The sequence below is a fragment of the Sphaerodactylus townsendi genome, linkage group LG06, assembly GCF_021028975.2.
Source record: "Sphaerodactylus townsendi isolate TG3544 linkage group LG06, MPM_Stown_v2.3, whole genome shotgun sequence".
NCBI lineage: Eukaryota > Metazoa > Chordata > Lepidosauria > Squamata > Sphaerodactylidae > Sphaerodactylus > Sphaerodactylus townsendi.
In genome coordinates, this window is record NC_059430.1 from 101263980 (window position 1) to 101281224 (window position 17245).

General features: G+C 47.7%; 1 protein-coding gene across 3 annotated transcripts; it reads left to right on the forward strand.

The window, feature by feature from the left end:
- The first annotated feature begins 353 nt into the window (after nt 1–353).
- LOC125435931 (myotubularin-related protein 9-like) lies at nt 354–17226 on the forward strand. Of its 3 annotated transcripts, XM_048502453.1 has the most exons (12): nt 354–537; nt 5370–5633; nt 7189–7248; nt 9028–9136; nt 11371–11496; nt 12117–12290; nt 12614–12831; nt 13720–13881; nt 14281–14422; nt 14667–14887; nt 15448–15593; nt 16510–17226. In XM_048502453.1, the coding sequence occupies exons 2-12, from the start codon at nt 5437–5439 to the stop codon at nt 16650–16652; spliced, it is 1698 nt and encodes a 565-aa protein (XP_048358410.1). In that variant the 5' UTR covers nt 354–537; nt 5370–5436; the 3' UTR covers nt 16653–17226. The 3 variants fall into 3 exon arrangements, with proteins under 3 accessions (XP_048358410.1, XP_048358411.1, XP_048358412.1); XM_048502454.1 differs by lacking the exon at nt 7189–7248 and having other exon boundaries at nt 358–537; nt 9025–9136; XM_048502455.1 differs by lacking the exon at nt 7189–7248 and having other exon boundaries at nt 362–537.
- The last annotated feature ends 19 nt before the right edge of the window (nt 17227–17245 follow it).

Genomic DNA, 17245 nt, shown 5'->3' on the forward strand with positions numbered 1-17245 from the left:
CCAAACTTTGCCCTCCGCAGGCTTCCCACCCTAAACCTCCAGGAATTTCTCCACCTGGAGCTGGTAATGAACCCTAAGCTGCTGGTTGTGAGTCTCCGGCGTTGCGTTCGCTTCCTGAGCTTCTCTTCCAGCATCATTTGCGCGCGCGCTCTCGAGCTTTTTCCTCCTCCGCCTCCTCTGGCTGCCCCTTTATCGAAAAATGTCCTTCCATTTGTCCAGGCCCTTGACGGCCAGCCGCCTCCAAACGCAGCGGGCGGGCGGGTCGCCTTAAGCCCCACACCCGCCCAGGACTGCTGGTCGCCTCTCCCCGCCAGGGGCGCGCGCAGATCCCGGGGCTCCCTCGCGCACGAGCCGCGCTCTAGCATGCTGGCGGGTCCTCTGCAGGGACAGCTGCCGCCGCCCTTGTGCCTGGATCTCGTGGCGCTCCCGTTGCCCCCGCCGCCCAAACACGAAGGGAGCGATTGCTGAGCTCCTGCCCACGCAGTCCCCTGCAGATCCTAGCCGGGGCCAGGAGGGGATTGCAGCGCCAACAGTAAGGTAAGGGAAGGGTGGGTGGTCGTAACTTCAGAGCACCCGAATTCATGGGCAGTGTAGGAAGCTTCCTTCCGATTTCTGGCATCGCCCTATAGCAAAGCTGGGCTGTTTATTTAGTACGTTGCTTTTCTGCCGGCTCTCCAAGCAGACCAAGGTAAAGGTGCTCTTCAATTTCATCTTCACCACAGCCCTGTGAGGTAGGCTGGGATGAGTTAGCAAGAACATGTGTGTGAGAGTGTGTGCATGTGTGTTGGCCTAAGAGACTTCAATGGCAGAAAGGAAATTTGAAAGGGGATTTGAACCCAGTTCTAGTCTGACACTATCATTATTTTGCCACATTGAATCTTGAGGGACTAAAGTTATAAGGGCTCAGTGGTTGGATGGTCTGATGTAGCTTTATGGCTTCACATGACTGACTCCCACTTGTGGGTGAAGGATCCTGCTAAGTTTCTCAGCTTCCTTTTTATACTGACCAACCTCACAAGGTTATTGTAATGTAGAGACTTCTTCCAGGCTGGTATGATTAAGAGCAGGGGTCTCCAACCTATGGCCCTCCAGATGTTCATGAACCACAATTCTCATCAGCCCCTGCCAGCATGACCAATTGGTAGAGCTGATGGGAGTTGTAGTCCATGAACATCTGGATGTTGGAGGCCCCTGATTTTGAGCCGGCCAAACTAAATGCAACCCCTCTACCTGGAGACTTGCCAACTTCTCAGTTGCCTTTCTAGTAGAACCTGTAGCCGCTTGGCCTGCAGACCTCAGCAGGCATTGACAGTTTACATCCCTGTGATGAAAAGCACTGCAGACTGCAGTTAAAGGCACATATGCGTGTTCACAATGTTTTCCTGGTCAGTCGGTAACTGTATTCCCCTTACATGCATCGGAACCCACCAAGGGCTTGCTGAACTGCTGTAGCTCACTGGCCAGCATTGTCCAAAGTTGTTGACAACTTGCTGGATTGTCATAATGGCACACAAAAATAAAAGAGGATGTGTAAAGTTTGCAGAGGTTTTTTCCATCTCTATGAAGGGAAAGGCTCGCCCACTTGTGGATTTTGCAATCCTCCTTGCAGTTTTGGAGTTTTGCAGCTTTTCGTCACAATCCAACCCTTATTGTTGGTTGAGAGGGAAGGGAGGTCCATATCCTTCCCTAAGGAAGATTCTCAATTGTAGATCACCTGTGCAAAGCGAAGAAGTATAAACATATGTAGCTACCTGAGATGAAACAATTAAGCTGGCAACCCACTTCCTCCTGCTGTGTCTCTTTGCCAGGAAGAAGATCACATGCTCAGTTGTGTACACATGAGATTGCTTCAAAGTAGTATATCTCTTAATGCTGGGGGAGGGTTTGCTGGAAAAACAAGAAGCAAAGCGTCTGTTTTCCAAATTCTCTCATATTATCTCGATGTTTGGCTCCAGAGGTTAAAAGGAATTGGCGTTTGTGCCTTCACTACAATCTTTCGAGTTGGATGTAGGTGGGAGAGAGAGAAACAGAGGTAGGAGATAGTGGGTGGAAGGAGGGTGAGACAGAGTTTCTTCATCTGACTTCCTTACTCTCCTTTAGTGGAAATAATGTTAACCAGGATTCTCTTCCATAGGTTTATTATTTTCTTTCCAGCATGGTTACCATGACCACAGATATCTGTGTATCCTTAAAGATTTCTTAAGTAAAAGTATAGCAAATTAGAATGGTGCAGAATTTCAAAGTGTAGGTCCAGCTGCCAAGCAATTTGAAACCTACACCTGGGCAACAAACCTCTTGTGAGCTCACAGAATTGTAGTCAACAGAGAAATGCACAGCATGGCCAGGTCTCCAAAATACCATCTAAGTGTTGCTTCCTCCCCCGCACCCCCCACCCCCACCCCTTTCCCTTCTGTAGGATGCTAGTGTGGAGGCAGCCCTTTGAAACAGAGGAAAGTCTTTTCCCAATTAAAACCCAGGCTCCATATTGTCTTTTTCTCAGCAGCCTGGTTCTGACTGACACTGTTTTCCTAGCAGGGCTCCTGTGCTTTTAGAAAGCAGCAGCACTGTGTTGGAGGAAAAGCTTCAATGAGGAACTTCTGCCCTGCACCATCTTACAGACACAGAGGCCTCTAAAGAAGGGGTCCCTGTGAAAAGGTTGCCCAAGGCCGGGTCAGGTACCTTACCAGTAATGCACCGAAACCAGCATTCTTTATCCAGATACTCTCAAACAGCTGTTATTTTTGTATTAAAAAGGGGAAAAAAGAAATGATAAAATCAGCTTTCTCTCAGCTCTAGACAGCTCCAAGTATAAAAACAATACAAGACTATTCAGCCTAAGGCAGAAAAACAACAGCAAGAAATCTCAAGAAGAATCCTTTATGAATGCATCTCTTTAGAATTATCCTCCTTAAAATGGTGTCAGGGGTTTTATAGAATTGGCTTATCTAGGTCATCTGATCTGTAATTAACCAGTTGGGTGTGGAATAGAGTCGATGAGGGAAACGACCCCCACCTGAGCATCCTTGGCAATTAAGACCTATCCGTCCAGTTTAGAATGTGGCCTTGTACAAGCCAATTCTGTTATCTAAAGAATAACACCACTTAAACTAAACACAAACACAGTTTGCAACTTTAGTGATGCCAAATGGTTGCATTGTAAACGACCTAGCAAAAACAAATGGTTGCCTCATAGAAGACCCAATATACAAGATAAATGATTTCTAAGTAAATTTAAAGGAATATATACACTTTCTTCACAGTCCCCAACCTTTTTCAGCTTGCATGCTCATTTGGAATTCTGACACAGCATGAGGGACACAGCAACAAAATGGTTGACACAAAATGGTTGCTGCAGGGGGTGGAGCCAGCCACAAAATGATTGCCACAGCCTAACTTCAGTAACAAAGTGTAGATCCTTATGCTGTCATGGTAGCTGCTGCCAAAGCCCTGCCTGGGGTCACCCACTTCCTAAAAACACTGGGTGGGCACAGAAAAGGTATAGGGGGCACTGTATTGGGAAATCCTGCTCTAAAGAAAGACCTTAACTTGGTTTTAATTCTGCTATGTTCTGGCTGTTTTAATGTGAATTTATTGGGGGGCGGGTCTCAGATTTTGCTTCCAGCTCATAGTCTGCCAATAGCAACCAAAAGGCTGCCCAAAATGGAGTCCAGTGCACCTCTGGCAGAGTTGGTCCATATCTATCCTAGAGGTGGTTTGTAGCAAAGACGTTTCTGTCCTGGAACAGTGGAAGGTGGACAGATGAGAATGTGGATCCTCTTCACACATTACGGAGTACTCAGGCTAGGCTTGAGTCTCCATCTTGGGTGTCAGACACAATACAATTCCTGTGAGTTGTGGCTTCTCCTCAGTTTCTGCACATTCCATGCCTCATCAGGATCAGGTCACATGGAAAACGGATTCCAGCCTGCTCTCCTTTGCCACTTTCCCAGCCTGAAACAGCTCCAGCCAGTACTATCAGACTCAAACCGACGGGACATTAGAGATCCCTTTTGTTGGATTCTTTCTGCATTTTTTATAATAGGCCAAGAGCTGCTGTGTGGCACCCCAATTCAAATCTGAGCTGAGGAAGAGAAGGGGACAGTTTATTTAAATCAACTCCTGCTGTTATTAGTCATAGGAAGAGAACGGACGGGCTGGGCCAACAGGGGTGTCCTTCTCTGTTCCCTTCCAGGCCTAATAGCAGCACAGGAGGCAGTTCTGACTGGCAAAACTGTACATGGGTGAAAACATTAGATTCCTCTTCCGCTGTCGTGTGAGCCCAATTCAAAATGGGACTGTGTGCAGCAGCCATTTGCCATTCAGAGATACCCAGAGTCACAAATCTCTCTCAAGAGTTGCATCTGAGAGCGGAAGTGGGAAGTCCCAAATTCAGATTCTGCCTCTGGCAGGCTAGGCCAACCACTTGTCTCAATCTGCCATAAGATCATTGAGAGAGTTAGATGCTTATGCTAAATGCTGATGGTTAATTATGATGCTTTAGAGCACAGGTGTCAAACTCGTGGCCCTCCAGATGTTATGTACTGCAGTTCCCATCTTGCTGGCAGGGGATGATGGGAACTGAAGTCCATAACATCTGGAGGGCCATGAGTTTGACACCTATGCTTTGGAGGGACCTTCATGGAAAGTATAATTTGGGAGCTCTGCAGATTTCACATGAATAGCTCAAAGCCTTACAAAAAGGAAAAGGAAACTGTATAGGCTGATGTTTAAATTGCAGAAAGAGGCCATTGGTTGTGCTTCCTGTTTACAGACACATCTGGGTTGCAGCAGTGTACCCAGCACAGGACAAAGCCTTGCCCTTTTTCAATGCTTTTGACGTGCATATCTAACACAAGAGCTCAGAGTGGAAGCAGAGCTGAGCTCTCCACATCAGAATTCTATAGTCAGGCTGCTTGAGAAATAAGTTTACGCTTAGAAAGAATTAGAAGTTATTTACTGCCAGAGAACTCTGCACTTGAAAGGAAAGGCAGAGTTAAAGCTTTTAGCTATCTGTCTAAGCTAGGATGGGGAAAAAAATTGTCCACCCTGAGGGCTGGACATGCATTCTACAGAGAGAGAGAGAAGGGAAGTGACCAGGAGGAAGGAAGCCCTGAGACTAGCATTCTGGGTAACAAAGCAACAGCAGCAGGAGTGGACAAAGGAAAGGTCAGAGAGCATCCTATCTAACCCTGTATTGACTCTCTGCTTTCCTCCCCTGGGGGTTCAAAGTCTGTGCTAGCATCAAGTGGCATTACCCAGTCCATTCCTTCCAGCGCAGAACATTTACAGTACTCAGGATAACACATGGGAACGGCTTCGCCCTGTTCTTGCTGAAACACATAATCAGCCTTATCTTTCTTTTGCCACAGGTTCCTCTAGCCCAGGCGGCCATCTCTAGGTCCTCCTGGACCACCCCGGCTGCTGCATCTCCCAGCCATGGAATTCGCAGAGCTGATCAAGACCACCAAAGTGAACAACGTGGTGCTTTCGAGGCCAGGACTTGCGCCAGTCAAAGGGACCTTGTGCATCACCAGCCACCACCTCCTTCTGTCGTCCCAGGCAGAGGGAAATGGGGAGCAGAACAAGATGGAACTCTGGCTCCTGATTCGCAATGTGGATGCTGTTGAGAAAAGGTGACACCCTATTCCCCCCACCGCCCCCACCCCAGCACCTGATCTCTTGGTGTCAGAGCTTAGCCATGTTGAACAGGGCTAAAACAGCTAAATTCGAGTCCACTGGCACCTTAGAGACTAACAAGGTTTTCAGGGTATAAGCTTTTGAGAGTCAAAACTCCCTCTGACCAATAGTGGTGGTCTCCTTGTGAAGGGCACTAATTTCCTTCCTGACTATCGTCTTTTCTACCAAAAGATGACAAGTCGGATTGTATATTAATCCGCCATATCCTGGACCTTCTTGAATTCTCTGCTTGGATCCTAGTGCCTTGGGAACAGAACTAAGTAGGCACTAGGAGTCAAGTGGAGCATTCTTGAACAAAGAAGATCCTAGAAATAGCGGATGTACAATGCTACTGTCATCTTTTGGTGGAAACGAGCATAGTTTTTGGCATGTAGAGCCTAAGAACATATGAAGAGTCCTGCTGGATCAGACCAGTGGTCCATCTAGTCTAGCATCTTGTCTCACTGTGAAGGATCACCAACAGGACATAAAGCCCAAAGACCTCCCTTGGTACTGGGATTCAGAAGTTGCCAGGCTCTGAATTTGGAGATTTCCTTCAGTCACCATGGCTGGAAGCCACTGGTAGTCCTGTCCTTCATGAATCTACCTAATCTTCCTTTACAGCTTTCTGTGTCTGTGGCCATCACTACATCCTCTGGCAGTGAATTCCACATTTTAATCACTCGTTGAGTAAATAAGTATTTTCTTTTCTCTGTACTGAATCTACGGCCCATCAAATTCATTGGATACCCTCAGGTTCTAGTATTTTGGGAGAAAAGTGTCTACTCTCTTGATCCTGCTTATAATTTTATAAACCACTTAACATGTCCCCGCAAGAAGGCTTGCAAAATGCAAGCTGCAGCTGGGGGCGGAGGGGAGCTTCAACTGTACGGTTAATTCAGGATAGCATTTATTTTCTTTTAAAAAACATAACCAGATAGCTCAGATCTAAGGTCCCACCAGCTGACTTCTGCTGACCTGCAACCACCTAGACTCATCCTTTGTGCAGCCTATGCAAATATGAGGAGACAGGCACACCTGAGTGTACCTTCCTCATAGGTCAAGCAGTGAAGTCCAAAGTGGGGTATTTCGGGAGAAGGAGGCCAACTGTTCTTCTTCTGGGAGGGAGAGCTGGCAGGCAGGTTTGCTCTCTGAATCCTCAATCACTGGGTTATTTACCACCTTCTCCTCCTTTAGCACGGCAGCATTTTCTGCTCCTTTTCACAGAAGCTTGACTTGGATGAAATTTAGTATGTGGAGTGAAGGGAAAACTTTCTCTGTTTACTTTCTTCAGTTTGGGCTGCTGGCTGAGAAAGGCACAAAAGGGCAGGGGAGAGACTGTAACCCTGTATGAGTTTGCAGAGTGGGTTGTGGAAATCGCCCTGGGGTGTTTGTACTCCTGAACAAAATGGAAGCAGGCTGGGATGCTTTAAATTCTGCAGCAGAGACCCAGATGCTCACCCCTTACACCTGCTACTAACGTCTCCTCTTCTTCCTTCCTGTGCCCCCCAGTGTTCAGAATCTAAGCTGGTATCAAAGCCCCTGGACTAACGGCTCCGTCCAAGAGAACAGGTTTGCCTTTAACCATTTAACTGCACTGCAGCCTCCTCTCTCCCCTTCACTGTGCAACGCTGAGAATTTTACCTTGGCCCTTGGAGGCTTCTGTCTCACCTGCCCCTCAGCTTGCAGTGATGCTTACTAGGTTGGCAGAGAATTTCTGCAACTTGCATTTTCCACACCTGCTTGGCACAGACTTGCTGCCGCATTGTGGGCCTATTTAGGCAGGGAGAAACATTCTTAAACTGTTTCATGTTCTGTTCTCTACCTGCCAGGAAGTGAGGACAATATAGTAGAAAATTCCATCAAGTTGCCGCAGATTTATGGTGGCCCCATAATGTTGTCAGGGCAATAGACGAACAGAGGTGGTTTTGCCATTGTCTGCTTCGATGTAGAAACCCTGGACTACCTTGGTGGTCTCCCATCCAAGTGCTCATCAAAGCTGACCCTGGTTTGACTCCAAGATGTGATGAAATCAGGCTAGCCTGGTACATCTAGGTCAGTGCTAGGACAGTATAGAGGGGAGTTTCATTGGAAGCATGGTTCCTCAGGGCAGCCTATCACATTTTTATCCCCCCAAGGAGCTCAAGGCAGTGGTATATGGTTTTTTTCCATTCTGCCCTCACAACAACCCTGTGAGACAGCTTAGGGAGGGGCTGGCCCCAGGTCAACCAGTATGCTTCACGGCAGAGAGTGGATTTGAATCTGGCTCTTCCTGAGTTTGGTCCAACACCTGAACCACTCTCACGCCTTTCCCTAACCTCCAAATATCTGCAACCTCATATGTGTGAACCCAAGTCCAGAGCTAGGAGCTGTCATTTGAAGAGGTGACTAAACAGTGACCTCAAATCCATAGCCCTGGGAGAGGGAGCTGCAGAGACCCAGCCCAGCTAAGGATATTTTAGGCCATTTTACTGACCAGATTTTTTTTCTTACCCTTTTCCTTACAAAGGTATAAGTGGACAAGTGGAAGCCATATTTTGCATAAGTGCTTAACAAGACTTCAGACACACACTTTTGTTTGTTGAACTGTATAGATAGAAGATAAGACAGATGCACCCTCCAGAATAACTTCTACAGGATTACCTAATAGTGTTTGTCTTTCTTTGTGTGAAGGTAGCCATCACCAAGATGGTTAAAGAATAGTAAAAACTTTTCTGTCTACTTCAGATGCATCTTTGTGGGTGATGCATGTGTCTAGACCACAGTGAGTCTCTGTAAACAAAACAGAGGGGTGGTTGTTATTCTAGATGAATTACTCTAGATTTAATAAAGTGTCATCAGGTACAGGGAGAGGGTTTTTCTCTTTTAGGCAATTGTTTTGCTTTCTTTCTGTGTCCTTGTCTCCCCCAGAAAGCTCATGTGATTTCCTGCCCACATCAGATACAGAGAGAGGTTTAAATGATGCAGCTCTCATACTCACCCCTTTCTTTGCAAGAGCTTGCGTTCTTCCGCTTGCACCCGGCAGAGCGATGAGTGCGTTATTGCAGGAGCGCATGGCCACACTTTTGCATTTGTACACACCTGATGTTCTGCCTCTCCTGCTTGGGGAAACAGACCCCCAAACCCTCTGCTTTACCCTCTTCTCATGAGCTCTCTCACTCACTGCTGGAATGCACTACCTCAGAGGTGGTGGAGTCTCCTTCTTTGGAGGTTTTTAAAGAGAGACTGGATGGTCATCTGTCAGGAGTGCTTTGATTGTGTGTTGCTGCATTGCAGGGGGTTGGACTCGATGGCCCTTGGGGTCTCTCCCAACTCTGTCATTCTATTATTCTCTTGATGGTCTCCCAGCAGGCTTGCAAATACTTCTGGCACCATTACTCTCAAATGCAAGGACCTGAAAATTCTGCAGCTGGAGATCCCAGGCATGGAAGAATGCCTCAACATTGCCAGTTCCATTGAGGTGAGCGGAACATCCTTTCCGTGTGGCTTCCCTTGAACTCTGCCCAGGGAGGATTCTGGGAAGAGAAATGCCTCTGAACATGTGCAGTGTATGTGTGTGTGTGTGCATGTGTAAAATGCCATCAAATCATAGTTGACTCATGGCTATCCCATAAGGTTTTCAAGGAAAGAGTCTAATAGAGGTAATTTACCATTGCCTTCCTCTGCACAACAACCATGGCATTCCTTGGTGGAACCTCATCCACATACTAACCAGGTCCAACCCATAATTGTAGCCAATCTATACATTTGGCACTCTGGCTCAATGACAGAACAAGGAAGGGTTTTGCAAGCAGACAGTCCTTGGTTTAATCCCTGCTTGTTAAAGGATCTTAGGCAGTGGTGGGATTCAAATAATTTAACTACCGATTGTTTACAAGCACCATTTTAACAACCGATTCTGCCAAACTGGTGCGAACTTGCTAAATCCCACCACTGATCTTAGGTACCGGTTGTGGGGCAAGACTCCTCTCTGGTTGAAATGCAGCCAGTCAAAGGTCAGGTTGCAAACTCCAAGTAGAGAAATGCCTATAGATTTGGGGGTGGAGCTTGGGGAAGGTGCGGTTGCTCCATTCCCTTGACCTCCAGTGTCTGGTCCAGTTTGGGAGTAAAGGGTTTCCCTCTCAAGCAAAGATTTAGATCTCTTCTGGGAGTTTGCTGGAAGCAGGTGATCTAAATGGGATGGCGGCATTGCAAGCAACGCAACTGCCTGAGCCCATAGGAGTGGCTTGCCTTGCCTTGCCTTGCTTCCTGGGGGCAAGAGGAAGCCAGCGCTCCTGTTTCTTGCCTTTCTGTTTGCTGAGCATGAGCCGGGCCTAATAGGCAGACAGTGTTTGCCTAGTGATTTCCTTGTTGGGAAAGCAAACAGTAGCAGGTTGTCAGCAGCAAAATAACTGGTTTTCAGCTTGAGGCCCACTTCGCCTTTGAGTGAATCTTGCCTTGCCCTATGAGAGCTGCAAGGAATAGGAACTTCCTTGGGGACACTTTAGTTGCATATGGAGCCAGGGTTAACACCAGATAGTAACCTCATGGGAAGCCAGTCTTTCCTGCAGAGCATCATGCCTGATGGGGAGGGATGAGGAACCATGTGGGGCATTGAAACACAGGAAGTTGAGCCAGCATGGTGTAGTGGTTAAGAGCAGGTACACTCTAATCTGGAGAACTGGGTTTGATTCCCTGCTCTGCCACTTAAGCTGTGGAGGCTTATCTGGTGAACCAGATTAGCTTGCGCACTCCAACACATGCCAGCTGGGTGACCTTGGGCAAGTCACAGTTCTTCGGAGCTCTCTCAGCCCCACCCCCCTCACAGGGTGTTGTTGTGGGGGAGGGGGGAAGGGAAAGGAGATTGTAAGTCCCTTTGAGTCTCCTTACAGGAGAGAAAGGGGGGATGTAAATCCAAACTCTTCTTATACAGAGTCAGACATTTGGTGTATCAAGGCCACTACTGTCTACTCTGACTAGCAATGGCTGTCCAGGGTCTGAGGCAAAACTCTTTCACATCCCTCATTGGACTGAACCTGGTGCTTTCGGCATGCAGAGCAGATGCTCTACCCATGAGCCATGGCCCCACTACCCCACCCATGCCACTGCTGGAAATATAGTTCATCCACTTATCTGATTTCTGAGATTCCCACTTCCTACTTTCAACTACATCTTAGCACCCAGAAGGGCTAGAAGCTTGATACGTTTTAATATTGAAAACGGAACTGGCTCACAGTAGGTAGCATCCTATCACCAAAACCCATAAACTTCCCTCCAAAATGATAGCAGACACGAAAGCTTTGTTTCCCAGTTATGTGACTTAGCATCATAACAGAAAGAGAGGTAGTTCCATAAAACAACAAGGATGGGACTGGGTGGGAGATTCACAGTGTCTTCATCTCTCAAGGTGTCCGTGGCAGTTCTTCCCTTCCAACATGGCACCTGGCTGACACACCGCTCATTTCAAGGATCGGTGCTGCTGGATCCCAGTCCAGAGGCTGGAGAGAGAGTTTGTGCTGCTTCCCACAGAGCTTCATGCCTGTTGGAACTAGTGCTTTGCTGAGGAATCTACACTACTGCCTTCCTGCATTTTTTATTAGTGGGAGGGAAGAACTAGGGCACATCATGTGTTCCTGGAAAGCCAAGAGGCCAGCATGGGTCTGAGGATGGCCTCAGATGTTCACAGGGCTTACACACCTTCCTTGTTTCTTCCAGGCCCTCTCCTCCGTTGAATCCGTCATGATGACATACCCCTTTTTCTACCGACCCCAAAGCATGAAGCTGGAAAATGGGTGGCAACTTTACCCACTTGAAAAATACTACCAACAAATAGCCTCTGATGTGAGCAGTGTGGAATAACACTTGATAGTGGGAAAGAGCGGGTCCAAGGCATCTCAAGATGGGGGGGGGGGGGGGGTTTGGAAGTGTGAAGCAAAGTTGTAAATCCTCCAACCCATTTTATTTCCAGCCAAAATTCCATACAACCCTTTCTTCATCAGGCTCTAGAGAAGGGATCCCCAACCCTTTTTGAGCACAGTGGGGTGAGCACCACCAAATCTGGTCACCACAGGAAGCAGAGCCACACACACACACAGAAGAAGCCCAAGTTCAGGGAACATTTTTTTAAAAAATACACTGAGAAAGAGTGAGAGAATAAAATCACTGCCACCAAAGCAGTGTTATTTTAATCTGCAGAGTCAATCAGTCAATCAGATTTCCAGAGGCCAACCATGTTTTTTAAAATATTTGGCAGATGCCATGAAGCCCACGGACACTACAGTTGGGGAACCCTGCTCTAGAGTTTAAGAGTAGAACAAGGTTCTGCATCCCAGAAACACTTAATGCTAACCAAGGCTTTCCCTCTCACCTTACCCCCGCCCCCCCAAATATCTCCACTTCCCCCCATGGCACAGCAGACAATCCCACCCCACTAGTCAGTCTAATGCCAGCCTCCCTCCCAGACAGGCACCTGGAGGCTCTCTTCTGTCAATGAAGATTTTACTGTCTGCCTGAGTTACCCCCCAGTGGTTATGGTTCCAGCGGCAATTGATGATAGAGTACTGAAAAAGAGCGCCTACTTCCGCCAGGGGAGACGGTTTCCTGTCCTGAGCTATTATCACAAGAAGAACGGGAAGGTGAGTCCATCACTTCATTACCACTTTTTTTTTTGCTTGTCTTCTTCTTACTGAGGACACCACAATCATACCCCCCTCTTTGTGGTAGTGCTACAAAAACCAATTTAATCCAAACCATTATGGGACAGGAAAATGCAAAAGAACGCTAATGGCAAATGCCAAGATTCTAGTCCCTGCGACTGTGGAAACACAGGACCAATGAGGCAAGATACGTAGAAGATGGGAGAATTATGCAAACATGATTAATTTTACATAGCTGAATGCAAGACATTAGTCTTCTCTTCCATAATGACAGCCGCGTGCGTGATGCTTTGCTCCGGCAGGTGATTCTCCGCAGCAGCCAGCCTCTCACTGGACCCAACCGGAAACGCTGCCATGAGGACGAGCTGCTCTTGGGTGCCGTGCTGAAGCAAGGGGACCGCGGCTTCATCCTGGACACCCGCCCAGCACAGACAGCTAAGCAGGCCCATATGATGGGTGGAGGCACAGAGCACAGGGCTGCCTACCCTCACTGGAAGAGGTTGCACCGGGCCCTGGAGAGGTAAGCATACGAAATCCAACTGGGATGCAGGAGAAGCCCAGGAGCCGGTCGTTGCTGCCACTTCTGCAGAGGCTGATTGGGATGGGCCCAGCCAGCAGCAACAATGGCAGATGATCCTATATAAGCCTTGGTTCTCATTACCAGTGGCTAAGCTGAGAGGTCCCAGCAGCACCAGAGTGCTGCCACTACTTCCCTCAGGCAGTGCCCCACGTGGAATTTTCCCAGTAAGTTAAAGAGCCAATCCAACCCTGTGAGCACATGTCTGCTTTCCCCTAGATGGGGCCCTTTGGGAATATAGTCATATTAAGTAAGGGATCTCACAATTAACTGCAGCAAAACTGCTGTGAAGTCTGCTCCTGATGCTCCTTCGGGAAGGGAAAGGAAAGCAGCTCCTTGGGGAGAGGGAGGGGTTGCTGTGGTGACACATGGTGGCAGCTCCCTTCCCGCAGTGCCTTTTTATCCAGCAGTTGAATAGTTAACACATAAAGTTGACTTATATTGAACCAGACTGTTGGTCCATCACCGTCAGCATTGCCCACTCAAACTGGCAGCAGCTCTCCAGTGTCTGAGGTGGAGGTCTTTCGGATTACCTAGTTGCTGATCTTGTTACCTGGAGGGTCCCAGGGATTGAACCTGGACCATCTGCAGGCCAAACAGTCTGCCTCTGAGCCTTAAGCCCCTCCTGAAATGAGCTCACCGCTCAATTCGAAGCATGCAAATCACAGACAGCTCAACAGCAACTGGGCCTTTGACTTCACACCTACCTGTGCATGGAAGAAACTCAATGTACATTTTCCCAAGATAACACTTGGGCACCTCTGTCCAGAAACAAGGCAACTAACCCTCTCTGACTGTTGTCTTGTGTCCCGGTCTTTTCCTCCTTTGCAGGGGACGTCCCTTGCAGGAAAGCTTCACTAGGCTGGCGGAGGCATGCCTTGACACTTCCAACAGCATGGACCGCTGGCTGACTAAGCTGGAAGCATCTAAGTGGTTGTCTCACGTCAAGATGGCGCTGAACACCGCCTGTGTCGCAGCACAGTGCCTGGAGAGGTATGGAGGGAGATCCCCTGCTTTTCTCATTCCCCCTGGGAGCACCAAATGGATCAAGACTGGATTCAGAACTGCTTCAAGGAATGGAGGGGAGGGAGGCCCACAGGCAAAGGCTCAGGAAAATGTGTGCCCTCCCATTCTGACGGGACAAAGCCCTTAAGCAGTGGGGTGAACCCAAATATAGGGTGGAGCCACGTTATTAGGAATCAATGTCTGGACAGACTGGGAAGACCACCTGGACTCACTGAGAAACCTTGGGATAGTCATTCTCTCTCAATTAAACTTAAGGTTATTCGGAGGAAAAAATGGCATTACTCCATCCCTGGACTTGAGCCAGGGTCCTTTAGAAGGAGGGTGGGAATAGGAATGCCAGGAATGAACACTGCGGTTTTCTTCCAGAGAAGACGCTTGCATTCTGGTGCACGGATCTGACGGAACGGACACCACACTCCTGGTGACAGCTCTTGCCCAGGTTATCCTAGATCCAGACTGTAGAACTCTGGCTGGCTTCCAGGCGCTGGTGGAACGGGAATGGATCCAGGTAACTTTAAAAAAAACCTTTTAAATGTGAAGCAGTGGGGACGTATCTGAGGGCTACCCTTTCCTGGGTGTATCTGCACAGCCATGAGGACTAGCAACACTCTTAAAAAAGAAAATGAAGCTTGGGATGGCCTGAAATAGGTGCAGATAACATATCCCAAGGTTGCATGTATCTTTTTACCAGTCTGACCCCTTCTGTCAGGAACGGCCAGCTCTGAAATGTACCTCTATCTTTGTTTTCACAGGCTGGCTACCCCTTCTCCCTCCGCTGCACCCACTCGGCCTATTCCCATGCCCGCCTCAAGCAGGAGGCTCCCGTGTTCCTCCTCTTCCTGGACTGCGTTTGGCAACTCGGGCGCCAGTTCCCATTCTCCCTGGAGTTCAACGAGCGCCTCCTGCTGACCCTCTTTGAACACAGTTACGCCTCGCCCTATGGCACATTCCTGTGCAACAGTGAGCAAGAAAGGTGAGGTGGGAGCAGACAGACCACGTCAAATATGATGCTTCAGGGAAGCCCCTGGAACTGGGCGGGGCTGCTTTTGATTGATGTCCCCTTGGTATTATCATGGCAGACCACTGGTTTTAGGAAGCATGGGCTTATGCAGCCCAGTCTGTAGCAACCTTGCTGCCTTCGAGATATATTCCCAGTCCAGTTCAAGGGGCTGTTTGAATAAAAGCTGTGCAATTTGGGGCCCAGATTCTCAGCATTCTCTGGTGTGGCTCCTCAGATTTGGACCACACCCCTTTTTGCCATCAAATCATGATGACTTTCGGCAATGCCGTTAAGGTTTTCAAGGCAAGACATTCTGAGGTGATTTGCCATTGCCTGCCCCTTGCATTGTGACTGGCCTCCCATCCAAATACTAACCCGGGCTGGTCCAGGTTAGTTTCTGACATCTGATGAGACTGGGCTAGCCAAGGCAGGACACTTTTCCGACCACTCAAAATATATCTGTGAATTGCTGAATGTGAGATGCCCAGCAAAAACATTATTTTACCAAAAAATTTAATTGGCTCCCCCTGCAGGAAGCTTTGTGAAGTGAAGAAGAAGACTCATTCTCTCTGGCCCTCGCTGAACTGCAAAGGAGACAAATATAGGAATCCACTGTATGCACGCAACTCCCTGGTCATCTGGCCATCCGTGGAGCCCCAGAGTGTGTTGCTCTGGCAAGGTACGATATCTCGTTACTCTTTGCGACCCATTCCTAAATATGAACCCATGGGCCCTTTATGTAGGCATTCTTTGCTCAAAACCTGCTTTCCCCAACTTCCAGAATATTTCAGAACTTCAGTTGGAAATCCTTTTGTGTTTGGAGTGTCCAGCCATCAGGCCCAACAGGTTTTCAAACCCTTTCCTGTGATCATCAGGATTAAACTTGAATCACTGCTTCTGTAAGGGATTTCTAATGTTAAGTTTTGCACATGCCGATATAAGAGACATACAGATCCATATTTTTAAAAAGCATTTCAGGTCATGAAGCTTTAGAGATGCTTCTTTTTAAGCTCCTGCAACTCCTGGGTATGTCAAACTACTTAAAATATTTGTCACCCACCTTTCTCACACAGAGTGGGATTTTGGAGTGTGTCATTTTTGGAACACTTTTTGCCTTTCTAGAAAAATGTGTACCACTAAGTTCCTTACTACCTTGAAATGACATCTCTAGCAATTCTATTTCCAGCTTCACATTCACCCGGTTGTTCCCCTCCGGGATTTATGGGTGCAGTCCTTGAAGACCACTATCATCCTCACTGAGGAATTAAGAAAAACTAACTGCTCCCTTTCCTTCCTTTTTTTGGAAGTGAAAGAGAGCTGGTTTTTATATCATCCTTTTTATGTACCTTTAAGCATTCTTAAAGCATCTTACAATTGCCTTTTCTTACCCTCCCCACCCCCCACAACAGGCATCTTGCGAGGTAGGTGGGGCTGAGAGAACTGTGAGTAGCCCAAGGTCACCCAACAGGCTTCATGTGGAGGAGTGTGGAAATAATTGGAAAGACTCCAGATTAGAGTCTGCTGCTCTTAACCACTATGCCACGCTGACTCTCAGGGCTGGGGAAATGTCCTTCTAACCATAGTGTTTTCTACAGGCTTATTCCTCCGCTGGGTCCGTCCATCCCACTTTCTAGATGAAGCATGGGCAGAAGTGCAGAAAATAGCCGGAAACAGCCAAGTCCACACAGAACAATCAAGTGGGACACCACAAGAGCAGATTTCAGCACAGACTGATTGAGGAACCCAGAACCTGGGCATCAGAAGATCCTCCACTGATTGCAGAATCAAGAGACTTTGACTTGGTACATTTATCCGAGTCGCTGAACTGTTACAGCCAAACTTGCCAGTCGTAAAAAGCACAACATCTAGTTGTGTAGTTTAATTGACCTGGTTTCTAAATTGAGAAAGCCAAGCTCTGTTGCATAGAATAACTTTGACAAGCCAGTTTGGGCTTTCCCGATATTTACCTCTGAAAAAAACAACTACCCTAAACTATAGGAATTTTTGCCTCCGTACAGCCATAACTGATTTGCACACTGGCAACTGACCAATTGCAAGTCAGACCAGTGGTCTACCTAACCCAATACTGTTTACTCTGAAAACAACTCTCCAGCTTCAGGCAGGGAGGGGTCCTCTCAGTTGGAGATTCTGGGATTTACCTTAGAAATTCAGGCATTCAAAAGCAAGCATTCTGCCCTGATCGATGGACTCTTCCCTAAGGATCATTTTGTCAGGAATTAAGATAAAGTAACCTATACCCAGGGCAAGATGTATTCAGAGCTTCAATAAACTAATAAAAATTCTGGAACAGGCAGCCCAACTCTGAATTTT